The sequence below is a fragment of the Urocitellus parryii genome, chromosome 2, assembly GCF_045843805.1.
Source record: "Urocitellus parryii isolate mUroPar1 chromosome 2, mUroPar1.hap1, whole genome shotgun sequence".
Lineage (NCBI taxonomy): Eukaryota > Metazoa > Chordata > Mammalia > Rodentia > Sciuridae > Urocitellus > Urocitellus parryii.
This window is the reverse complement of record NC_135532.1, coordinates 140,197,571-140,224,515: the sequence shown is the minus strand read 5'-3', so window position 1 is coordinate 140,224,515 and position 26,945 is coordinate 140,197,571. Positions and strand designations below refer to the sequence as shown.

Genomic DNA, 26,945 nt, shown 5'->3' with positions numbered 1-26,945 from the left:
GAAGAACTGCATCCTAATAATAAGCCTACTGTTCCCTGGGGAAGAGGTCCTTTTACTCCTGTGGGAATGATTTGAACTCCCATCTCTGGAGTTAATACTGCTCTGGCAGAGGCACAGATGTCCAACCCTGTGCTCCCTCTAGTCTGTCTGATGAGGGATCTGATGGATAATGCGTCCTGGGCACCACCTTGATGGTGCTGCTGGGTTCCTCCATTGCCCCGTATATTTGTGGTTTTGGGCCCCGGGGCATTGGGCCCTCCAATTCGTTTTTTGACAACGGGGCCTGATGCCTTTCTCCACGATATCGTGGGTAGACACTTGGTCTTTGTCCATTTTTTGATAACGGAATACCCTCTATGGTGGTTTGAGAATGGCATTCATTAGCCCAATGTCTCCCTCTATGGCATCGTGGGCAAATACCCGGGATTCTACTCTTTTGATACCTAGCTTTGTTAAACCCTCCTCCTATGGGGCAATTTCTTTTAAAATGCCCTTCTTGATTGCAATTATAGCATGTTTTTGGCTTGGTACTTAAAGCCTGTTTTACTTCAGCTGCCATGACTTGTCCTTGTTCATTAATGTCTCTACATAATTTAATATATGTGTTTAAATCTTCCTGTTTCCACGGTCTAATGACCTCTTTGCAGCAACGATTTGCTTGATCGTAAGCCAGCTGTTTTATAAATGGCATTGCCTGTTCTGTATTTTCAAATGTCTCAGAGGCTGCTTCAATAAGTCTAGCTACAAAGTCAGCGTAGGGCTCATTAACTCCTTGTATTATCTTAGATAGTTGACCTTGAAAATCCCCTTGTCCCTTTAAAGTTTTCCATGCCTTAATTGCATTTATAGCGACTTGAGCGTATACGCCAGGATCATATCTGAGCTGTTGCATCTGTTCTTGAAACTCCTCTTTTCCCAGTAACATTTTCAGGCCTCGTTCAGGGTAACCTGCTTCTGCATTTTGCCTAGCTGTCTCCTTGCAAAATTCCTCATTGGCAATTTTCCATAATAAATACTGTCCTCTATTTAGCACAGAATTACACACGTTAGCCCAATCTGCTGGTGTTAAGTTCCAGCCGGTAATAGATTCGACCATACTGACTGTGAAGGGAGCGGCCGGGCCGTAGGCTGCTACAGCTTCCTTTAATTGCTTTATTATTTTGAAATCTAAGGCACGGTAAACTCGTTCTTTTTCTTCTCCCTGCTCAATTACAGGGCATGCTAGTTTTTGGGGTCCCGCCTCAGGATTCCGTTCATCATCTATGGAGGCAGGTAAAGCTGTTGGTTGAACTATGCCCTCTGGTGGTGGAACGGAGTTAGTAGTAGCCTCCCTATCTGACGACCGTTTTTTCCCTGAGCTTGCCTTGTTCAAATTTTCTTCTATCTGACTAGCTTGAGAGACCTTTTGTTTTGCTTGACCTAATATGTTTTCTGCCATGGCTTGGACCTCTAACAATTTACTTAACAGTTTTTCGGTTTGTTTTTTACTAGATTCTAATCTACTATAAAGGTAACGTAACCCAATAAGATAGGATAGAAGAAAGCCAAAACAGAATGAAACAGAAACGGAGAGGAGGAAAATGATTATGTCAATTTTCTCTCTCTCAGGGCCGAATAACTTCAAACCTTGAGTCAGCCATTTATCCCAACTCGTCTGGAAAAATTGTAAGGCTAGAGAGCCTGAAATAAGAGCAGAATAAATCAAAACAGAAATACCCATTCTGTCGCCTTTCCTTAGGGGCGAGTGATATTACTCACCTTTAAGTTTTGGGCGTTCCCAGTACAGGGCCACCAAAATGCCGCAAACTGCCCGGCCCCGGGCCGGCTGAGTCCCGCTCCTGCTGCCGAGCACTGCCTGCGGCACCCCTGCTGAGCGATCCCCTGCTGAGCTGTCAGTGCACACGGGCTTGCAATCTTGCAACCCGGTTGGGCACAAAAACACAAGCCAGTCAAACTGAGACAAAGTTTTATTTAGAGAGAGGCCGTGTGCGTCCCCTAACAGGTGGGTCCGCCACGTGTGTGTTCTACCTGAGCCGGGGGGGGGGGGGGTTTCCCCTTCCCCCGGAACACCCTCCTACCATCCTTTCCCAACCAATGGGAACTCTCCCATTACAAGAGTGACATGAGTAACCTGAGTCTTGAAATGGGCCCAGCTGAACAGCATGAGTCCAATTACCATATGAATGTGAATTGCTGGCTGGCAGTCAATAAAATCCAAAGGTGCCTGTATCAATATTTTTGCTGTGGCTCCTAACAGTTACTATAGCTCTATAGTATAGTTTAAGGTCCGATATTGTGATGCCTGATGCTTCACTATTCTTACTAAGGATTACTTTAGCTATTCTGGGTCTCTTATTTTTCCAAATTAACTTTATGATTGCTTTTTCTATTTCTGTGAGGAATGTTGTTGAGATTTTAATTGAAATTGCATTAAATCTGTATAAAGCTTTTGGTAATATGGCCATTTTGACAATATTAATTCTTCCTATCCAAGAACATGGGTCTTTTCATCTTCTAGAGTCTTCTTTAATGTCTTTCTTTGGTGTTCTGTAGTTTTCATTGGATATGTCTTGACCTCTTTTCTTTGATTCCCAAGTATTTTATTTTTTATTTTTTTGGAGACTATTGTGAATGGGGTAGTTTTCCTAAATTCTCTTTCTGAATGTTCATCTCTGAGGTAAAGAAATGCATTTGATTTATGGGTATTAATTTATATCCTGCTACTTTGCTGAATTCATTTATTAAGAATACTGAGTTTCTGTTCTCTCTCTAGTGAGTCTTATTTCTGTTTTCAGTAGGATTTACATATGCTTAACTTTTTGTCAGACAGTTTTAGGTAAGCTTTGGTTAATTATTATATTTCCATCATGGTTTTGTATCCTGTATGCCATATTTTAAGGCCTGAGGACTTGGTCTTTTACTCTAAATCAAGTGCAATAAATAAATACCCGGTCCCATGTGTAGGTACTAAGGTAAACTTATGTTGTTGTTCATTAACTATTTTCTGCTGCAAAGACAAGACCTTTTCTCCCTGATAAATACCTTTACTTAACTAGTTCTGTTCTATACTTTATAGGCTGCTCAAGAAAAAGAAGAACTTCAAAGGGAAGGTGACAGTTTGGATGCTAAGATCAATAAAGCTGAAAAAGAAATCTATGCTCTGGAAAACACCTTGCAAGTACTCAAGAGCTGCAATAACAATTACAAACAATCTTTTAAAAAAGTGACGCCATCTAGTATGTAGGAGTTATTAAAATATGTACAATTAAGTATATATAATTATTTTATTTATAACTTGTCATATACGACAGCAGAATGTTTTACAATTCATATTACACATATAGAGCACATTTTTCATATCTCTGGTTGCATACAAAGCAGAGTCACACAATTTATGTCTTTGTACATGTGCATAGGGTAATGATATCCATCTCATTGACCATCTTTCCTACCCCAATGCCCCCTCCCTTCCCTTCCCTCCTCTTTGCCCTTTCTACAGTTTATCTAACCTTCTCATGCTCCCCCTCCCAACCCCACTATGAATCAGCCTCCTTATATTAGAGAAAATATTCTGCATTTGGTTTTCTGGGATTGGCTAACTTCACTTAGCATTATATTCTTCAACTCCATCCATTTATCTGCAAATGTCATGATTTTATTCTCTTTTAACGCTAAGTAATATTCCATTGTGTATATATACGACATTTTCTTTACCCATTCATCTACTGCAGGGCATCTAGGTTGGTTCTACAGTTTAGCTATTGTGAATAGTGCCACTATAAATGTTGATGTGGCTGTGTCCCTATAGTATATTATTTTTAAGTTATTTATTTTATTTTAACCAGAAGAATGTTATGAGACATGGAGAACAAAAACATACTATGTTTGATTGAGTAGGAAAAATCAATCACCCTCCCCCCCCCCTTTTTGTAATTGGTCTGTTAAGATGTTGTTTTCTTTATTGGTTCTGTTGGTATATGACATGTTACTTCTATGGAGAATTAATTTCAAATCTGAAAAAAATTGCAGCGTATTGCTGCTGTGTGTTGACCAAACAAGAAATGGCTACTACATGCTCACATTGTCTTTCTTCAAGTAGATACAAGGAATTTAACCTTTCATAAGAAGACATCTTAGAAATTTCTTATCTGTAATATTTTGAGACTTCTTCCTCATAGTAAGTTGAAAATTTTAGCTAAAAATTTTCCAAATTTTAGGTGATGAATATGAGCTAAAAATTCAACTAGAAGAACAGAAAAGAGCTGCTGATGAAAAATACAGATATAAGCAAAGACAAATAAGAGAACTTCAAGAAGATATCCAGGTAAATTTTATAGTACCTTTAGTATCTGAAGTATCTTAATAAACGTCAACTATCATTATTACTACTTCTATTTTCTTGATCTTGCACAAATAATAGAGTTTTTGTACATCTTTAGGGAAGTAGACAGTAAGATATAAAAGTGAAATATTCAGTAAATCAGTTAAAATTCCAATATGAAGCATTGACATTTGTTATTTGTTGATGGGTCATAGCTAGCCAATTATGATCTATCTACTGACTAATTCCTTAGTGTTCACATTAAGATTGCTCCTTGATATTTAAAAGATAAAAATAAAATAGCATTAAGTAGTTACTAAAGTAAATCACTTTGCCTAGCATTCATGAGGCCTTGGGTTTAATACTCATTAACTTGAAAAGCAAACAAAAAATAAGTACATGTATGAAGACTTGAATTGGGTGTCAACATACTTTATATATAACAGAGATATGAAAAATTGTTGTATATGTGTATAATAAGAATTGTAATGCAAAAAAATAAACAAAAACAAAGTACATGTAAAAAGGCATGAATTGGCATGAACAAATTCTATATACAAAGTTATAAAAAATTGTACTCTATATGTGTAATAAGAGTTGTAATGCATTCTGCTGTCATGTATTTAAAAAAAATAGAATCAATAAAACTAAAAAAATTTGATATGGTAAAAAATGAATGTAAATGTCATTTTAGTTCTTCTGGATAATTTACTAATCCACATACTTATCCCAATAAACTCAACTAAATACAGAAAAAAAAAGAAATAAAGCTGGAACAAATAATATAAATTGTGAACCTTTAAAATTGCCTGATTACAATAGTTATTTATATTATTGATTTTTCCAAGTACCATGAAAATACTTTCTAGTGGAATTTCGTAGAAAATTTAACCCACAAGACCATTATACTTAGGCATCGATAGATTAGATATGTATTATATGCAAAAATTAATGAATTAAAATTAATACTTGACAAATGAGAAGCAATGTCAGTTTTTGTTCTAGCCAATAAGTGTGTTACTTATTTTTGCAGAGCATGAAAAACACTTTAGAAGTTATAGAACATTTAGCAAATAATGTTCAGGAAAAATTATCAGAGAAGCAAGCTTATTCATTTCAACTACATAGAGACATTGAGGATCAGAAGCCAAAATTTGAGAGAGTAACTAAACAGGTATTGATATTTTTTTTCAAAATTTACTTATAATAGTTTTTTTAAGTCTTAAATGGTAAGCCCCAATTCTCCTTTATCCTTAAAATTTTTTGTAAAAATCTGTTTATCTAATAATTAATTATTATTTACCAACAGTGTGGAAAACTCACCAAAGAAATTCGTCTTTTGAAAGAAACAAAAGATGAAACTTTAGAAGAACAAGACATTAAACTTCGGGAAGTGAGGGAGTTTCACAAGGTCATTGACGAAATGTTAGTTGATGTCATAGAAGACAATGCTGAGATCAAACTTATTCTTAAAAAGTACTTTGAACAGGTAATAATACAGTACTCTCTAATAAGTAAATTTTTTCTTTATTCTTTCTGTGGTGCTAAGTATTGAACCTCTTTGTACATGCTAAGTATGCTATGCTCCATGAAAATAAAAAATTTTAATATCCATCATACAGCAAAATCTAATTAGAATATTTTTTTCTAAAATAATCGTTAGTAGGACTATTGATTACTGTTAAATATTCTTCCAGAATGGGTTGGAACTACCCACAGCTGGTCCAAAAAGCAGTCGCCAGAGTTCTAGATCTCCTTCACAGACTTCCCTGGTGTCAGCAAGGTAAGTAAAAGGCTAATAAAACATCCTAACTCTCACAGCTGCTACCCTGAGTGCATCTAGCCCCTTCCATGTCACACAGCTGGTGGATGAGCCAGTGCACTCCAATGCTCTCCTCACCCTCAGCTACCTCACTATGCCAACATTACACAGGCTACATGTAGAAAAAGGCAGTAAAGCAAGACTTCCCTTCTGACTTCTACTGTCACCATTCCTATTACAACACATTGGCTGTGACTGACAATTATTTTAGTAGAATGAAACTTTGGGGGTTACAGCTAGCACTGGGGTGGACCCAAGTTGGGGAAATATTTAAGCCATAAAAAGACACATCAAATTTGTGAATAAAACTGCATTAGTGAAATTGAACATAATTAGAATTTATTTGATACTTTGTTCTGATAAAAAGGAAACTATTTTTCCCTTCTGCCATTTATTGTTATTTAGAATTCTATCACTGGGGATGCTTAATCAATACTCTTGGGCTTTGTTGGCAAAAAAAAATATATTGTTAATCCTTATTTTAGAATTTCCAATCTCCTATAGTCAGCAGCTACTTATTACTTTTTATTGTCCATGTAGAGATTTCAAGAAAAAGGGAGCTCCTAAAATATAATGTTTTAAGTATGAAAACTTGGCTTCTAGGAGCTGGGGTTGTGGCTCAGTGGTAGAACACTCACCTAGCACATGTGAGGCACTGGATTCGATCCTCAACACCACATAAAAATAAAATATATTGTGTCCACCTAAAACTAAAGAATAAATTTTTAAAAATGGCTTCTAAATAAATATATTAAATAGTTACTTGTGTTTCCCTGTACTTTCATAAAATATATTTTAAAAAGCTATCATTTCAGTTGCATAGCTATTTTTCAAATGATCCCAATTTTCTATCAACAAGCCTCTCCTTTTCCTCTTGAATTATTATGTAAGCTATAATTTTGATTGCTTTTCTCAGCAGCAAAATCTTGCCCCTGTTTTGTTACCATCTTGAAAACCTTTAATACTTCTAACTCTAAGAAATTGATTATATTTGTGTGCTAAGTCAGCTTTTCATTGCTGTGACAGAATACCCAAGTAAAACAACTTAAAGAAGGAAAGATTTATGTTTGCTTCTGGTTTCAGAGGTGTAGTTGGTAGTTGGCTGTGGCAAGGCACAGTATCATGGTGATGAAGGTGTGGTGGAACAGAGCTGCTCACCTCACAGAGGCTAGGAAGCAGAGAAAACAAGGGGCTGGGGACTAGATATATTATCCAAGGGTACATATCTACTAAGAACCCAATCTCATTAATTAGTTTCTACTTCCTATACTGTCTGTCACCTCTCAGTGGTCCATTCGGTATGAATCCTTCAATGGATTAATTCACTGATGAGGTCAGAAACCTCATGATCCAATTACTTCCCCAAAACCTCACCTCTCAAAAATCATTGCATCGGGCACAAAGCCTTTACACATAAGCTTTTGGGGGATATAAATCATAGCAAGTTGAAAACATTTTTCTCACATAGAAACATATTTATCTATTAATTGAATCTATGTTCATCATTTTCTAAATTGTTTTTTGATATCTGTTAATAGTCATACTTTTAAAAAATTTATCAATGTTTTGGACTAAACTTACAGTATTTTTTTTCAGGCCAGCTATGAAATTTACATTAAATTTATAATTTTTTTTTAGGTCAGCTTCAAGTTCCACAAGTATTTCTCCTTCTCAGACTTCAATTAAAGTATTAGCGCTCAACTTCCCGGACTCAGCACCAGGATACAGTACTTCTAGTTCATCTAGTGGCTCTAGTAATGGTAAAAACAAAAGGAGCAGCAAATAAAATTTTACTCTTTTGTACATATTTTAAATACAAAAACTAAAGTTTCATAGTAATAGCAAATCCCATTCTATTTTTTTGGTTATATAACAGGACTACTGATATAGTATTAGAAATAAAAAATGATCAGACAAAAGTTTTAATCTAGTGGAAAATGTAAAAACTGATAGTTTGTAAAACAAAAAAGGTAATTTTCTTAGTTTTCCTATTATTTTATTCCTAGAGAAGGAAAATAACAGTAGATTCTTAAGGATAAGTTGTCTAAGCATAGAAAAGATTGTAATTTTCACTGAAATTTTGATGTCTGTAGTGTTAAAAGATAGTTTGCTTCATTGTTTCATGGAACCACACATTCTAATGTAACGGAATCTTTCAGGAAGAAACTTCTAAAGAGTCAGTGCAATTATAATAAGAAAATTCTCATTTACCTTAGACGACTTCAATATTTAGTTTTCTTTATTCAAAGAGACATATTTCCCAGACTTTTAGGGGAAAATAAGTCTGTTAAAGGCAGTTCCTTCCTTTGGTATAATTTGTTACCAAAAGATAACATCATAACTCCTCTATCCCAAAGAAAACAGCTAGTAAGAGAAATTCAGTTTATCAGTAAAAAATGTATCTTAAATTCCTAAGAATTACTTCACTTTGACCTTGAAAGAAACACAACACATCAAAGATTTTGCTCTCAAGATACAGCCAACCCAGCATAAAGAATAAGAATATATTTTTAAAATATATTAAAAGAATATATTAACAATTTGGAGAAAGCTTGATGTGATATGATTTGCTCTTAGAATTCTATAAATTTAAATTGGAGGTAAACTACTATATTTAGAATTGGAATCACTAGATTTAGAATTAGTTTTTTTTTTAGTTAATACTTTGTATCCAGAATTCTGAATTCTTGGAATAGAGTGGAATATCATAAAACTGGATTTCAAATAAAGGTATCATAATTTGTATATGGAAACAAATGTCTCCTAAAAACCTTCGGAAAAAATATTCATTGCAGCTGTCTGGAACTGCCATGCAGTTCCTTCTGAAAAGCAGTAGTTGTGGTAAAGTAAGTCTGTTTCTCCTGATTATTATTTGGAAAAATGATCTTGTTTGGAAATAACCAGGAAAAGTCATAATAGTAAAGTCCAATGATTAATATAGGTAAAAATACTAGGCAATTTTTGGTTAGAACATTGCTCCAATGCATGAGTTATATTTATAAGCTTTAAAAACTGATTAAATATAGTCACTTTATTCACCAAAGTTCTTAATTCTCAATCATATATTACTTTGTAAATTACTTGGAACTTGGAAATATTTTTAATTATTTATTTTTTCTTTTTTTCCATTTTTAAAAATTTGTTCTACTTAGTTATACATGACAGCAGAATGCATTTCAATTCATTGTACACAAATAAAGCACAACATTTCAATTCTCTGGTTGTACACTATGTAAAGTCACACCATTTGCGCAATCATGTCTATACCTAGGGTAATGATGTCCATCTCATTTCACCATCTTTCCTTCCCCATGCCCCCTCCCCTCCCGTCCTTTGCCCAATCCAGTGGAACTTGAAATATTAAATACTGTGTTCTATAAAGGCAGATTGTTGTCTAACTAACTCTGACTTTGGACAGTTAATTTTCTATGCTTTTGTATTTTCTTTGTAATACAGATAGTTATGTACTTCACAATTTATTGAAAAAATTGTATAATATAAACAAAATGCACAGGGCTTAACATAGTAATTACACTATAACTAGCAACTTCTACCTATTTGAGTCACTAACTAGAGCCTAGCACAGAATTTGTGGAATGGTTAGGTTCTTAGGCCAGCATACAAGTTTACATTGAACCTTTCAATAATAGTTCCAACTTGACTGTAATAATGCTAAAAATGGTGAGGCAAGATTACCTCCTTTTCAAATCTGGAGTTTTCTTTACCTCCATAAGTCAAGCTTTTTCTACTTATGGAAATCAACACAGAGTCAGCCTGGGTATGTACAGTAAGACATATTGATGCAAAGAAAAATGGTGAAGATTTCACTAGGGAATCTTCATAATTTAAATCCTCAATTTAAATATATATACACACACACATACACACACACACACACACAATAAATATAGAAAATTGTTGTAAAGGACTTCCTAAATACATCCTTAGAAACTGGTTTGTGTGTTCTTTCAATTTAGTATGTCTGAGGAAGGCTGAAATTTCTAAATTCAGACAGACAGCAAGAGAAGGCATTATCCTAATTCTTACATAAAATGGTAGGTGTAAAATTTTAAGGTGTATTTGGGATTCCCAAGGCTCAAGGGCTATGCCAAAAGGTATTTTTTACTCTTTTAAGAATCCCATTATGTAGGACTGTAAAATGTTGATATTAGAGCTATGAATACATAGAAATAACTGGAGTTTATTGTTGCAGACTAATGCTTGAGTAGCTTATTTCTTTTCTTTTTGGTTATTTTTAGTTATATGTGACAATAGAATTCATTTTAATATAATTGTACAAGCATGGGATATATCTTATTCTAATTAGGATCCCATTTTTGTGTTTGTACAATGGAGGAATTCAGTATGATGTATATATATATAATATGTGCATAGGAAAATTATTTCAGATTCATTCCCCTGTCTTTCCTCTATGTCTTTTCCTCTCACCCCCTCACTTCCCTTCATTCCCCTGTCTAATCCACTGAATTTTTATTCTTCTCCATCGTATTGTGGATTATCTTCCATATCAGCAAAAACATTTGATCTTTGGCTTTTTGAGATCGACTTATTTCACTTTAATGATAGTCTCTAGATCCATCCATTTACTGGAAAATATCATAAAGTCTTTTTTCTTAATGGCTGAGTAATACACTATTGTGTATATATACCACGTTTTCTTTATTCATTCATCTGTTGAAGGGCACCTAGGTTTGCTCCATAGCTTAGCTATTGTGAATTGTGTTGCTTATAAACATTGATGTGGCTAATTGTAGGATGTTGAGGATTTATACGAGGAGTGGGATAGCTGGGTCAAATGATGGTTCTATTCCATGTTTTATGAGGAATCTCCAGACTGCTTTCCATACTGGTTGCACCAATTTGCAGTCCCACCAGCAATGTATGAGTGAACCTTTTCCCCCACACCCTAGCCAACATTTATTGTTACTTGTATTCTTGATAATTGCCATTCTGACTGGAGTGAGATGAAATCCCAGTGTAGTTTTAATTTGCATTTCTCTAATCGCTAGGGATTTTGAACATTTTTTCATATATTTTTGATCATTCATATTTCTTTTTTTGAGAAGTGTCTATTCAGTTCCTTTGTCCTTTTCATGACTGGGTTGTTTTTCTTTAGTTCTAAGTTTTTTGAGTTCTTTATATATCCTGGAAATTGGCACTGAGGTGCAGGTATCAAAGATTTTCTCTTGTTCCGTGGGCTCCCTCTTTGTGCTCTTGATTATTTCCTATGTTGTGAAGAAGATTTTGGTTTGATACCATCCCATTTATTGATTATTGATATTACTTCTTGCACTTTAGGAGTTTTGTTAAGGAAGGCAGTTCTTGAGCTGAAATTTTGGAGTGTAGGGCCTGCATTTTCTTCAAGTAGACTCAGGGTTTCTGGTCTAATGTCTAGGTCCTTGATCCACTTTGAGTTGAGTTTGGTGCAGGGTGAGAGATAAGGGTTAAATTTCATTCTACTACCAGTGGATTTTCCATTTTCTCAGCACCATTTGGTAAAGAGGCTATCTTTTCTCCAATGTATGCTCGTGGCACCTTTGTCTAGGATGAGATAATGGTATTTATGTGAGTTTGTCTTTGTCTTCTATTCCATCTCATTGGTCTTCATGTCTGTTTTGGTACCAATACTATGCTGTTTTTGTTAGTATAGCTCTGTAATAGTTAAGATCTGAGATTGTGGTGCCTCCTCCTTTGCTTTTCTAGCTAAGGATTACTTGGCTGTTCTGGGTCTTTTATTTTTCCAGATGAATTTCATGATTACTTTTCCTATTTCTATGAAGACTGTTGTTGGGATTTTAATTGGAATTGCATTGAATCTGTATAGTACTTTTGATAGTATGGCCATTTTGACAATATTAATTCTGTCTACCAAGAACATGGGAGATCTTTCCATCTTCTATGGTCTTCTTCAATTTCTTTCTTTTATGTTCTATAGTTTTCATTGTAGAGGTCTTTCATCTTTTTTATTAGATTTCCAAGGGTTTTTTTTTTTTTTTGAGGTGATTGTGCATGGGATGGTTTTCCTAAATTCTCTTTCAGCTGCTTTGTCATTGGATTATAGGAATGCAGTTGATTTCTGGGTGTTAAATTTTGTATCTTGCTACTTTGCTGAATTCATTTATGATTTCAAAGAAGTTTTCTGGGGGAGTTTTTTTGAGTCTTCTAAATGTAGATTCAGGTAATCTGCAAATAGGTATAAAGTAGTTTTAACTCTCTTTCCTCTTTAATTTCTGTTTTGCCTAACATCTCTGGCTAGAGTTTCAAGGACTATGTTGAATAGAAATGGTGAAAGTGGGAATCTCTGTCTTGTTCCTGTTTATTGAGAGAATGCTTTCAGTTATTCTGCTTAGAATGATCTTGACCTCAGGTTTTTCATATATAGCCTTGACAATGTTTTCATTTTTTTAAATATTTTAAACATGAATGGATGCTGTATTTTGTCAAATGCTTTTTCTGCATCTATTGAGATAATCATTTGATTCTTGTCTTTAAGTCCAATTATTTGATGAATTACATTTATTGATTTCTGTATTTTGAATCAACCTTGCATTCCTGGGATCAAACCTACTTGATCCATGGGTATACTATCTTTTTAATATGTTTTTGTATGTGACTTGCCAATATTAAGAATTTTGCGTCTATATTCACCAAGGATATTGGTATAAAGTTTTCTTTCCGTGATGAATCTTTGTCTGGTTTTGGTATCACAGTGATAGTAGCTTCATAAAATGTGTTGAGAAGAGTTTCCTCCTTTCTATTTTTTTGAATAATTTGAGGAAGATTGATTTTAGTTCTTTAAAGGCCTGGTAGAACTGATGAGAATCCATCCAGCCCTGGGCTGTTCTTTTTTGGTAAGCTTTTAATGGCTGCTTAAATTTCCTTACTTGAAATCAGCCTGTTTAAATTTTCTATATCCTCCTGGTTCAATTTGTGTAGGTAATTTGTCTCTAGAAATTTGTCAATGTCTTCAAGATTTTCTATTTTATCAGAGTATAAATTTTCAAAATAGTTTCTGATTATCCTTTATTTCAATACTGTCTATGGTAATATTTACTTATTCACACATTTTAACTTTTAGAGTTTTTTTTTTCCTTTCTTTTGGTTAACTTGGCTAAGTGTTTATCAACTTTGTTAATTCTTTCAAACATCTTTTTGTTTTGTTGACTTTTTTGAACTGTCTTTTTAATCACAATTACATTGATTTCAATTCTGATTTTAAGGATTTCCTGTCTTCTATTGATTTGGGTTTTGGTTTGTTCTTTTCCTAAGGGCTTGACATGTAGTGTTAGGTATCTTTTTGGTATATTTCTATTCTTTTAATGTTTGAGCTCATTGCTGAGCATTCTTTAGAACCACCTTCATAGTGTCCCAGAGATTTTGGTATGTTGTATCTCTATTTTCATTTTCTTCTAAGTATTTTTATTCCATCCCTGATTTCTTCTGCTCTCCATTCATCATTCAATAGTGAGTTTTTTAGTCTTCAGGTATTAGTTTCTATTTTTATCTTATGTTTTTAAATTTCATTCCATTATGATCTGTTAAAATGAAGGGTATTATCTCTATTTTTTGTATTTGCTGAATTGCTTTGTAGCCTAAACTGTGGTCTATTTTGTTCCATGTGCTGCTGAGAAAAAAGTGTGTTCAGTTATCGATGGATGAAATATTTGGTATTAAGTCTGTTAATAGTCTACTTTAATATTTTTTAGCTCTAAAATTGTTAGTTTTTCATCCACTGTGGGATCAGTGGAGTCTGTTGTTAAGGCATTCTGGGTTATTTGTTCCCTTTTTCCCATTGTCTGCATGTCTACCCATCTATATGAATGGATTTGAAGCAGCAGAGTTTCTACCCTATGAACTTATAGTATACCTGTTGGTTTCTAGTACCTCACAGATTATGGGAAGCCAAATAGCAGCAACCACCTATGTAAACAATATATGCAATAAAGTACTTGGTTTCTATCATATCAACAATGTTAATTGGCACAATAAACAGAATGGCTAGGATCAGCAATTTCCATCAGTAGGAAAAGTGATCATGTTATTATGTTTGATGTAAAATCCAAAGTAGATATTTGACTTCCATAGTATTACTACTACAGCATTAGTGATAGGGTCTGGTGTTATGTAAACCAACTAGTGCTAAGAGATATTTAGAATTAATTAAGAGGAAAAATGAAGAGATAGGTGGATAGAAAAGTGTCTACAATTTCTGATTCTTCAGGTGAATGTGGAAATGCAAAAGCAAAATAGGGTGTGATAATTATGAGGGCAGATTTAAAAAAAAGAATGAAAAATTAAGAGTGGAGAAGAGAAAAATGGAATTCGGCTTTTAGCAAGATAAAAGAAAAAGAAACTAGAAAAGAAACCAATACAAAATCAAACTATAATAATCAAAAACCTAATCCTTAAGACAGAGTAAGCCTTCAAAAAATGCTAGAAATGAGAAAAACAGATACAAATGTGTATATCCATGAATCATTCAGCACACAAGAAAAAAGAATAGAATCTTGATGAAAAATAAAAAAGGTTCTTTCCATTGCTGTGGACCAAATATCAGTGGGAATGTTTGCTGTCTGTGCCCAACTGTCTTTTTTTCCATTTCTTCTTGAGGTATGTACCAGGTGCAAGAGTAAGGGCTGCAGTTTGTCATCTCCTTTCTTTTTATTGTGTTGCTCACCAAGATCTAAAACTTCTGCTTCCCTTCTGGGTGTTAAGATGAAGTTTGGGATGAAAAATACTGTCAGCTTGCTCCAGAATGAAGTCATTGGGAGATTCTTGAGATGAGGACCTGTAGATGGAGCTCTCAGGGAGGTGGCTTATGTCTGGTGAGACCCCAGGTGCTATATTACATGGCTAGTTGTCATGAAGGTATTAAATCAATGCACTTTTAGAGTGCATCAGCTATGAAACTGTACTGGGAGACTGTACTCCAGGAGTCTACCCAGGCATCCACTCATAAGATAGGGAGCCAGTCCCTTGCCACTTCTGTTGCTCACAGCTACTGTCCTTCATGGTCTCCCAGGGCCTGTCTCACATGCCATCAATTCAGGTTACTGACCCACTGCAGCTAGTCCTGCGTCCTTACTAGCCTCCTGGGGTTGGTCTCGAGTGCCCACACCCTTGCCTATTCAGATTCCTGACCCATGGTAGCTGGTCCTGCAAGCCACAGGACTGAAGTGGGGAGGGAACTGGATTCTCCCCAACTTGTATTCCCGGGAGCTAAATACTCTCTGTGCCTAATTTTCTCCAGATTTTGGTAGGTTTAATCTAGGTTATGTAGCTCATGTCCCCCTTTACTGTGTATGGGAGCCAGCCCACTTTTCCTGGATCCAATGCTGGCCAACAGTGTAGTTGGTAGGCTCAAGAAGGCTTCTACCTTGGTTCTCTGTGGACAACTGATAAACAGAGCATCATTTGTGTACCAATTAACTGTGCCCAATAGCTTCCTGATTCGTGCAGGCTGCCCCTCAGATCTCAGGATTTTCCATGCTAGAAGTGTCCACTGCATTTCTTGACTTTTTGTCCTTGTGTGCTAGTTCCACTGCTTCCATCAGCAGCCCAGATCTTATTTTTGTCCATTTTCCTTACTTAATATACCTAATTTCTAAGTCTCTAAGGTATTTTGGCTATCTAGTATTGAGTTTTAATAGAATCTCTCTTTCACACATCTCACAGAAAAGCAGTATTCCTGCTGCTTGACTACCAGGTTGCCAAGCTATGAAAAATGCTGTTTCCCTCTGGTCTCCCATCTTATTCTCTGTCTAGCCTATTTCTAATGCCGTAACTACCTCTTTTAACCAGTTTCTTATTCCTGTTCCACTACAAAATCAATTTGTTAGATTTTTATCACTAGGATTTGAAGGACACAAATAGTATACACCAATATTAAAACTTTATAATTTTGTGGCAAGCACTGCAACATAGAATAAGAAATGAGTCACTTCTCTGATCATTTTCTCACTCAAGCCTTTGCAGGAGATACCCATCTATACTCATCCTGTACCATCTTCAGCAGCAGGATTAAAAGCCCAATGCTGTTCACAGCTTATAGAGTCCTAATTTTTCTAAATATATCAGAAGCCCAGCACATGATTCCTATCTGTATCTCCCAGAGTATAAAACTTTCAATAATTCTGGGAATCTTTAAAATCCAAGTGCCTTCCTTCTTGAGCTCCAGCTGCTGAAATTTATTTTGAGTAAAATCAGGCTCTGGTTGAGGCATCAAGTCATTTATTCAGTTCCTAAGATGGCAATATTGGAGAGGTGGTAAGTAGAAAATGGCAGATTAGCTCAAAACTTTAAAAACATGCCTAGAGACTTTTCCCAACTGAACCTCTGCATTTTTTCCTCCAGAAGAAAACCAGATTTAGTATGCTTCTCTGCTATTTTTGCTAAAAGGATTACTTTCTATTTTGATCTACTCTTGCCTAGAACATAGTTTCTGAGGGTCTTGCCAATATTTAAAGTCAAAAAATTTCATAGGGCCATAATGGTACCAATAAGTAAATAAGAAATAAGCAAAATAGGCTTCTAATCATCTAACTTGTTCTTATTCCTAAAGGATTTGTTAAGCTCACTGGAGGTGGCTCAGTGGTAGAAGGCTTGCCTAGCATGGGGATCCTGGGTATGATTCCCAGCACCACACGCACACATACACAAACATTTTAAAAATTAAATCAGGATCTAATTTACAGGAAAATTTGGACATAATCTAGCAGTCTAAAATGAAATTATGCAAAGTAGTAATAAATGTTAGCTATAAAAAATAGCACTCGAAAATCATCCAAACACACGATCTTTCAAAAGTTGAGGGCTTTTAATTGAACAGAAGATACAATTTTTGATGAAAGTGATCCAAGCGTTCAATGCATCAATTTAATTTACTTGCATACGGCAAGGTAGGTGAGCCACAGAATTCTCACACACCATAATATAACAAAGGAACAATGTTGTCAGAGAATTATCTTCAGGTGAAGAAGTTTAAATAGAGTTAAGAAATATACTATATATAAACATACCCACAAAAAGCCTAAAACTCAGGTTGTGACAAAGGGACCTACAACTGAAACAAATAAAATTTGAGAAAAGGGATTCAGTAGTCTTTACAAATAATCTTAAGAGCAGACATTTCTGAATCAGATTGTTAATGACTAAAACACCCCAAAACTTTCAACAGCATTTTAGTGTAACCATGCAGATTTCCATTAAATATTAATTTTTTTGCTTATTTCCTTTTTCTTTCTCAAACTCAGCTATCTGATTAAATATATTGAGTAAATTTTGAGGTAAATTTTTTTTAACTTTGCTGTCTGATTGCTCTTTGCTATTTAGTCCATCTTCTTCTGGAATCTCTGTTTTGTTATCTTCCCCAGAATTGTCCTCTCTTTCATATTCTTGATTTGTATTTAACCGATATCTTTGCTCATGTCTACTGAAATCACGTGATCCAGAATAAGTGTATTTTTTGTGTTTTTCAACTGACTTCCAAGAGTAGTCTGAACTTGCTGGTGAAGTGGAATACCTCACGGAACCTGGCTCCCACCTTCTATAGTGCTCTTTTCTTCCCTCTATGTCTTTTTCAAATCTCCTGTGACCATACATTTTTATCTTGTCCTCTGAATTCCTATAGAAGGAATCTGAGGAATTTCTTCTACTGGAAAAATGTCTTTCTGATTTATATGGCTTTTCAGTTTTGCTACTACTTGCCTGGGTTTTATAGCTATTGTAAAAATCTCTTGGATCTTCAGACCTACCTCCAAAATCATCTGGTATTTCAGCTGAAGAGGAAGAAAGAGGGCATTTATCCTTCTCTTTTACCTGTGTCTTTTGATATTGAAACCTGTCTTGCTTTTCCAGTAGTTTTTCCACTTCTTGTTTTTGGTTAAGAAAAGATGCAGAAGTATTACTTGGAACTGGATAGCACTCCTCTTTCCTATTCTGATCTATCTGACTTGAGGATGCCCTAGATGAATGCCTTTTGGAACTTCGAGAAGACTCTGACCGGTTCCTCTTTCGTTTCTTATGCCTTCTGTGATCAGAAGAGGAAGAGGATGAGGAAGAAACTGATTCATCAGCAGAAGAAACACTTGAAGAGGAGGATGATTTTCTTCTTTTCTTCTTTAGCCTAAAAAAAACCCAGTTCACTCATCAGATAATGTTAAATACAAAACTGCTAATAAATTATCCATAGTTATTTCAACCCTATTGTTTCACTTACAGATTTCCTATAAGCTGTAGCTCAGATAAATGATGTAACAATAATCTGTTACTATGAGGTCCAATTTTTATCATCAATCATGACTTCTGGGAAAAATACCTATGTGGACAGGTGTCACTGTAAGCAGGTCAATTCTGAAGGACACAGTGACATTTTCAATACTACCTTAAAAACTAAAACTATATTAACACACAGGGAGAAAACTGAAGTTTTATATCTGACCCTCTTTAGTTTCATAGTTCCTCCACCTTAGCACAACTAACATTTTGGACCAAATAGCTCTTTGTGAGGGTGTAGGTCCTGTGTATTGCAGGATGTTGAACAGAATCCTTGACCTCTGTCCACCAGATGCTAGTAGCATACCACCACTTATAACAACCAAATATTTTCAAACACTGACAAAGGTCTTTTGGGGAACAAAACCATCCCTAGATAAGAACCTGCTCTTCTAAAACATTTCTTCATGACAGAAAATTAAAATAACTTATTCTATATTTTAATTCTAAGATTAATTTTGTTTTTTTACATAATCTTTTATAGGAAAACAAGTTGAACACATACTTGTTAAGAATTCTTAAGACATTATCATTTGAAATACTTTTTTTTTTTTTTACTTACTTTACCTCCTTATGGCACTTTGGGCTCAACTCAGTAGTTGCTTTAAGTTAAAAAATACTGAATATTATAGTTTACCTTTTCTCCTCTTTTAAGAGCTTACGCAACTTTTCTGCACTTGTTTCTATTTTCTTTGTTTTCTGCTTTTCTTCCTTTTCAGCTCGTTTTTCTCTTAATTCCAAAGATTTCTTTTAGAACCCAGATATCGGAAAAAACCACACGTTAAAAATAGCACAATATGCAAAATAATATTCAAAAGACCACCCCCAACCAGAAACCCATTTTAATCAAATCACCATATTGCCAGCATTAAACAGTATTTGATTTTAACATAAAAAAATTAATCACATAGATGTTTGGCATTAATCATTGGAATGGCCAGAACAGTATTGAGGACCATATTGCAGTTGGTATCCCATGAAAAAAGGGGAAGCCATTGCAGTGGTACCAATGACCCAGAGTGCAAGAAAGAGGGGGAAAAAACGCATGTGGAAAAAAAAGAATTTTTAAAAATTGAAAAATTTAAATAAGATATAAATTTTAAAGGTCAGATGCAAATACATATATTCCATTAATGTGAATTGAAGGGAGGAAATCACCACGTTCAAATACAAACCATTTTAAAAATAGCACAGCCCAGTTGGATGCATGATTACATAAGATATCATTTTCCAGTTTGTGGATGGGGATGAGCAGCACCAGATGTCACAGACACAGCAGCAATGGTCCAATTCAGAAGAAAATGCATGAGAAAACATCATCATCAGTATTACAGGAAAAGGCAGATGAAAATATGTCTCAAAAAGATTTCTATAATTAACTCAATTATACAGTAGCAACACTGATAATTTCATATTTACCAGGTAAGCCCATAGATAGTTTTCATACTTTTATACTGAATTTAGGTAAAAGGAATTTTCTTATAGGGCTATTTTTACTTTTGAATATAAACAAACAAAAAGAGGAATAGGCACTATGAAGCAATGCCAAACCTAATCAGGATAAGCTAAACCTAAAAAGGAACTTCATAATGTTCCACTAGGTAATCAAAAGTTTTTCCTAGAACATTATACTTTGGTATTACTTTTAAATATCTCTAGGTTTCTAAGAGGAAATAAAGAATCACCTGCATATATTTATGAAGTTTCTGCAAAGCATCCTCTGCATCTTTAAAAGTCTCATCCAAAGCCAAAGCTTTCTTATAGTAGCTTTCAGCATTTAAAAGCTTTTCTTCTTCTTCTAGCCTAAAAGGAAGATTTAGCATTTTTATACAAACAGTAAAATCACCCAAATACACATATAGGTCAGAGGCTTATATGATGGAACTTATTAGGGAAAAGTCATGTTTACCAAACTATTTTCTAAAAACCACACCTAAACTATGTTTCTCACTGTAATTTATTTGATAAAAAAAGACTCCATAAAACAAATGAAAACCTATTACTAATAACTAACAATATTGGCACATTTATTGTAGAAATACAGAGAGATACATGATAAATTGATGTCTGCAAATTTAGGGTGATCTCAAGCTTTAACATAAAATTATGTATATCGGCTTTTCCTAGTAGTTTATAAAAAAATTTTCCTTTCTATAAAAATTTTTCCCCCAGAAAATCCACTGTTAACTTTGGGAATACACACACACACACGTATATATATCACAACTAGTTTGTAGACAATCATTAAATAAAGCCCAGATATCTATGCTGTGAAAAATCAAAATTAGAAAGTTTGGACACAGAGTAGTGAAAGTATTTTGTAAGATGCTTTTAGTTCAAAGGAGGAAAGGTACTGTAAAACTAACATCAGGATCAGTTTTGTGGCAGCAGACTAGATATAGGTAGTAAAGAATAAATCAAAGATCATCAATATTTCTGGTTTTAATAACTGGTTGATTTTGCCATTCCTCAGCTAAAAGATACCCAGTACATGGAAAATAAGACAAACATACCTCAGTAGGTAATAGCAATATATCTAGAGAAAGTAAAGCAGTTCCAATCACTAATTAGAAGTATTTGTGAGTTAAAAAAAAAAAATACTGCAAAATATTTGAAAAAACATTAGAAGAAAAACTATGCTATTAATCATGAACTGGCTCAATTATTAAAGCAGGCTATTACCAAATGATACTTAACAAGCATTACATTTCTTCAAAAAACACTACAATAAAATTCCACCGATCTGTTTGGTCATTAATTATTTGCTATGTAAGGCATTATGCCAGCATCTCAATAATTATGTTTTTTCTTAGTGATTTGCTCTACCATTTAATTTGAATTTGTGGGTTTTTCCTGGACAGAGTTAGAGGCTGAAAATCTTATTCACAGATAGCAAAATCTTATTCACGACTAACTAAAGAACTCTCACTCTCTCTCTCTCTCTACACACACACACACAAAATTTTTTTTGCTCAAATATTTTTTAGTTGGTGGGGGACCTTTATTTCATTTATATTTACGTGGTGCTGAGAATCGAACCCAGTGCCTCACACATGCTAGGCAAGTGCTCTTCCACTGAGCTACAACGCCAGCCCCTTAATATATATTTTTGATGTTATATTATTAGAATGATTAAATTAGAAAGTAAATTCTTCATTATTAGAAAACTCCTAGTATATGTCTTGAAAAAAAAATAATACTCTGGTACTTTTCCATCTATATTTTTATGAAATGAGAATATTCAGAGCAATAAACTTGAGACACCAAAATACACCCAATCATAAAAACCTCGGGAATAAGGCAGGGAGGGGGAGAATTCAAAAGGACTATATTTAAAAAATATTTTCATCCAAAACTGAAATGAAAGGTGTTTTGAATTGAGTGAGCTAAAGATGCTTTTTCCTTATGTAAGGTTTTAAAAGTAGCTGGTTCCATATTAGATCTCTAAGTTTGACACTTACTGCCCTCCTCTTTCTACAAGTGTTTGGCAGAGGTATTTTCTTGCATTTCTGTGAGTTGGACAGTTTTCCAATGCAAGCTCAAAATCTTCTATTGCTTTGTTCAGACTTCCTTTTGTTGCATATCTAGAGATATTAAATAAGAAAAATGTAATCTTGAGCTATTTATAAATATTTTTCAGATTTATCTTGTAAATATCCCTTAAAAATCCTTAATTCACTTACAATGCTCCACGAGCTACCAAAGCTTCCACATTTTGCTTATCTATTTCCAGAGCTTTATTGTATTCATTCATAGCATCCACGTGGCGTCCAACCTTAAAATAATCAACTCCAATCTTCACACTAAAAATCACAAACATTTCATAAAATATCTAATAAAATTTTAATAAGTTTTAAAAGCAAATGTCTTATATTTGCAATATACAAGAAGCACTCTGCATTCTGATATTTTTATAATAATTATGTTGATACTACAGTCAATCAATTTAATTTTGAAAGACATTAAAAATGCTGGATGAACTTAAGTCTGTTTTTTACAATGTAAGACCAATGTGATACCTACAAAATAGGCTAATGACAAAAAAACTTTATTTTATATGTATGAACACACGCTGATCTTAATGATTTAGGAATGCCTGACTTTCCGTACTCTTTTAGACTACATAATATAAGTGTTAAAACAAAACATCTTCCTACCACTTTAAGGCCCAAGATGCAGACTGTTTCTTTCTTAATGCAGAAGCATAATCATCTTCAGAGAAATTTTTGCTATTAAAAGAAAATCAAAGTTAGACTATAAACACTTTAAAACTAACTATACTTCACTCTGCCTGACATACAGGCACTCAACATTGAATGAAACTCAAGAAAGAAATTAGTATTCCATTTACATAGCAAAATCCTTCAACTGTCAGAAATGAACATTACTGTTAAATATTATTTTTTCTTAAGCACATACAAAAAATTTTTATAAAGTTTTTGCATCCCTCTTTACTTGGTCACATGATACACAACTGATCATCGATAAGAACTGGGTGATTTCATCTGTCCTGAAGCAGATGAAATCACCCAGTTCATTCAACCTGTGGCATATTTCTTTTGCTAGGCCAATGATGGTCAATATGTTATGCAACCTTTGAGTTTAGCCCATTCCCCTTACCACCTTAGAGAATAATACTGATGTTACTATACCTTTGTAAGCCTCTCATTAAAGATGGTGGATTAGATTCATCTATTCCAAGTTTTTCTAGAAGGAATTCAACTACTCCGGGATTAACAAATCCCAGAGAACTCTGCATGATATTTTCATAGGACTCCAAAGAATTACTATTTAGTTCAACACTCCTCCTTGGGGTGGGGGTGGGGGGACAAAAATGCAAAAATTCAAGAATAACAAATAATTAGCATATCCCATTTCTTTAAAGATATATTATCATAAGATAAGGTTTAAATACTAATAGCATTTTTTTTGTCTTTTATGGAAGTAAGTGGCACTATTATAAGATGGTTCATTCTACCAAATTTGAAATGCTCTGAAGATTAGAAAAATAAGATGAACTCATTTTATAATAAGAGAAATTAAAATTCCATCATTTTCAGAAGCCTGACTTGACTAAATTTGCTATTTTAATTCAAGAAATTTGTAATGAGCATTGTTGAGACAGTATGGATAAATACCTGTAATACAAAGGAAGCTCCTCAGAAGTAATTACACCTAGTTTAATACCAGACAGGTGTGGTGGAAGAGCTGAGCTATAAAGAGATACTGCAAGCTTTTCATGGTATCTGTCGATATCCTTGATTCCAGCTTAAAAGAAAAAAACTGATTAATAAAAAACAAACTAAAATATATATTAAATAAAACTTTCTCAACACTACCCTCATTAGACTACATTTTCATAATTAATAAAAAATAAACAGCTCTGACTTTGTTATTAGTATGATGAACATGCTTACCTCGAATGATGTCACCAGTTTGGTAATATGATAAAGGATCCCCATGGTTACTGTGAGAAGGCACATCTCTTAATGGACAAAGAGCCTGCAATTAAAAATTCGTGAAAACACTATTCATCTCACTTTTTGTTGAGAACAGTATCTTTTCTCTTAGTTTTAAATTGTTCAGTATAAACAGCTAATAATTGACATGAACATTTAAACAACCAACATTCTATAGTCTATTTTTTTAATAACGATACAGTGATAATTCAATACATGTATAAAATGTGTAATTATCACACCAAGATAATTAGCATTTCCAATTTTTTATCATTTCTTTCTAGTTGGAGCCTTCAAACTCCTCTAGTTCTTCATAAAGTACATAATAAATTGTTGTTAACTATAGGCACCCTACTATGCTTCAACACACTAGAACTTATTCCTCTTACCTAATTATATTTTGGTACCCATTAACCAATTTCCTTCTATCCCCCCATCCCCCTCTCAGTCTCTGGTAACCACTATTCTAGCCTTTCCTTTGAGATCAACTTTTTAGTTCCACATTATAAAGGAGAACATGCTATATTTGTCTTTCTGTGCCTAACTCATTTCTTAGTAGAATATCCTCTAATTCCCTCCATGTTGCCATACATGAGAGAGTTTCATTCTTTTTTCAAGGCTGAATAATATTTTTAATTGTGTGTGTACATATCTCATTTCCTTATCTATTCATCCATTGATGGACTCGTAGATTAAGCTAAAGTCTAAAATTTAAATAAGGATTTTAGTTACAAGAAATTTCCATGTCCAAACACAATAAACATTTTTAGTTCAGTTCAAAAGGTAAAATCTCATGAATTGTTTTCTTTAGTTTTAGAAACCAAAAACAGATTTGCATTTGACAACAATAAAACTATAATCTGCTCATAAAGAACAGGATTCCAATGAAAATGAAACTTGAATTCTTCAAAGTTCTGCTTTTCTTCCTTTCTATGTGTCTGGACAGACAGCAAATATCAAATCTTTAAAAGTGACACATTATTAATTCAAGACTATTTATCTTAGGCCTTATTATCAATAGACAAATTTTATATTTATGTAAATTATAAATCATAGAAATTTTTTTCTAAATTATCCACATTCAAATGTCTAATGCTAAATATAAAATAACCAAGAATATGTTCAACTAGAAGATATAATTCCAGAATACCAATGGACTTCACCATGTCCATTTCTGAGTACGTAAAAAGGAAACCCCTCCTGTAGCCAGAGTCCACAAAACCTCTAAATTCAGAAATGGAGAAAGAAGCTGTAACTCTCTCACCAGTAACTTTCATTTTTTAAGGAAAACTATTTTTATCCAATGTTTAATTTCCAAAGCAGATATTCTTAAAAACAACTGGATGCAAACACATAATTTTTTGCAGAGATGACTATCAAAAACAGAAGTAATGTAGATAGGTGAAAAGACAGCAACTTACTGTGATTTCTAAGTGGGATATATCTCTCATGATGCCACTTCCTAAACAGATCAATACCATGAAAAAACCAAATTCTCGAATAGAACTAATTCTTCCAATCACTATATCACCACGCTCAATATCACGGAAAAACAGCTCCCTCCGGTCCATACTAGGTATCTCCATGAATTGCTCTAAAGGTGGCATGACTGCATAATGATCTGGAAAAAAAAAAAAAGAAAGAAAAAAATTTAACATCACTAACAATAGTTTTGACTTGTTTTATCTGAAGGACTGTTAAATCAAACCTCCTATGTTAGAAAGGTTTGGAGACTAAACTCACCTTCATTGTCTTCATTAACTTCAGAAGTTGCAGGTGCATCCGATTTCCAGGAAAGTGCAAAAAGCAGATCTGCTTTTTTGGAGATGAATTTTTGTATTTCAATGTTGTCAACTCTTTTCTCTTTTCTTAAAAGAAACAAAAACGTATGAAAACTTGTTTATTTGCAAAGCCGTTTCATGTCTAAACTTCTGATTATGAAAAACCCACTCCGTACAGCCCAGGAAAAAGTTTTAACCAGGCACTCCCTCATCCGACAACTTGGAAGCGGAGGGCGGGAAAACCTAGAACGTGGCGCCTCCAGCTTCAGATAGGAAAGCCCGAGAGATTTTAACTAAGGAATCTGTGGCTCGATCTGGCAGTACCAGAAAGTTCAGCTCGAAATCCTCCTTGCACACAAACCTGGTGCGCCAACCTTCTTTCACTCAGCACTCTGCACTAGCTAGCCAGTCTCACGTGCCACCGCTCCGCTTCTTTTAGGTGCAGCCCGGGGCTGCGGGAGCGGAGCCCGAGTGGAAGGCGTCCCCACCCCGGTCTCACAGCGGCGCAGCAGCACCATTACCTGCCCGGTAAGTGCTGCTGGGGCGGCGGGCCGCGGGCGGGCTCGGATGCCGACCCTAGGAGGCTCCGGAAGTGCGGATTGTCCTGCTGTTCGTTCCGCAGTAGGGAGAGCAATGACGACCCGTGGCAATTCAGCGACTGACGTAGAAGATCCCGGTCCATGGCGAGAGGCTGCAGGGTCCGAGAACCGGTGGACTGCTAGGACCCAGTTCCGTGTCTACTGCTTGAGCCCGTGATCCCGGAGGCTGAGGCAGCAGCCTAGCAGCCGCCGGAAACACACACACACTTGCTCACCTCCCGGAAGTGTTCCCGAGGCGCCCCCGGTGGCCGCGCGGCGGAGCTCTATCTCGTTCTCGCGAAACCGAGCGAGATTACGGAAGCCGGAAGGAGAGCGCTAAGCGCATTCTGTGTTGAGGACTGAGTGGGCTTTTAGGTAGACTGCTTTAAAAAATTGACGTGGTGAAATAGCCCGATCTCTAATCTAGGGTGAATAATTCATTTTCATGAGGCGGTGCAAAATGCCAGTACCTGAGTGAGAACATAAATCAATGTCTGTGTGGGGGACATAATCACATTAAAACGGCTGCCCTGGAAAGGTTACCTGGAAGACTAAAGTGCAGAAGAAAGGAAGGGAGCTAATATTTTTTAATCAACTGGAGTTGTGTTTACTATTCTTACTCCATTTACTGTTAGCGATTTTAGAGTTACAAAAGACATATGCTTATGCCATTCTAGTGTTATAGCTTTA

General features: G+C 34.9%; 2 protein-coding genes across 4 annotated transcripts in view; one reads left to right on the top strand and one right to left on the bottom strand.

Moving 5' to 3' along the window:
* Positions 1-7,929, top strand: part of Ccdc39 (coiled-coil domain 39 molecular ruler complex subunit) — a 65,120-nt gene extending 57,191 nt beyond the window's left edge. The window contains exons 15-20 of the mRNA XM_026382945.2: positions 3,077-3,236; positions 4,218-4,324; positions 5,355-5,495; positions 5,631-5,810; positions 6,019-6,104; positions 7,782-7,929. Of these exons, the coding sequence (XP_026238730.2) occupies positions 3,077-3,236; positions 4,218-4,324; positions 5,355-5,495; positions 5,631-5,810; positions 6,019-6,104; positions 7,782-7,929 (822 nt within the window). The remainder of the gene's footprint in view (positions 1-3,076; positions 3,237-4,217; positions 4,325-5,354; positions 5,496-5,630; positions 5,811-6,018; positions 6,105-7,781) is intronic.
* A 9,030-nt stretch (positions 7,930-16,959) lies between these two features.
* On the bottom strand, positions 16,960-26,495 carry Ttc14 (tetratricopeptide repeat domain 14). 3 transcript variants are annotated; one of them, XM_026382935.2, is made up of 12 exons: positions 26,199-26,495; positions 25,640-25,764; positions 25,318-25,517; positions 23,855-23,939; positions 23,576-23,705; positions 23,090-23,245; positions 22,595-22,666; positions 22,121-22,240; positions 21,899-22,021; positions 20,123-20,240; positions 19,075-19,184; positions 16,960-18,288 (listed from the first exon to the last, which is right to left on the bottom strand). In XM_026382935.2, exons 1-12 carry the CDS (start codon positions 26,357-26,359, stop codon positions 17,376-17,378), a joined length of 2,313 nt encoding a protein of 770 aa, XP_026238720.2. In that variant the 5' UTR covers positions 26,360-26,495; the 3' UTR covers positions 16,960-17,375. The 3 variants fall into 3 exon arrangements, 2 of the variants coding, with proteins under 2 accessions (XP_026238720.2, XP_077650380.1); XR_013342634.1 differs by having other exon boundaries at positions 18,204-18,288; positions 18,382-19,184; XM_077794254.1 differs by lacking the exon at positions 16,960-18,288 and having other exon boundaries at positions 19,069-19,167.
* Between the last annotated feature and the right edge of the window lie 450 nt (positions 26,496-26,945).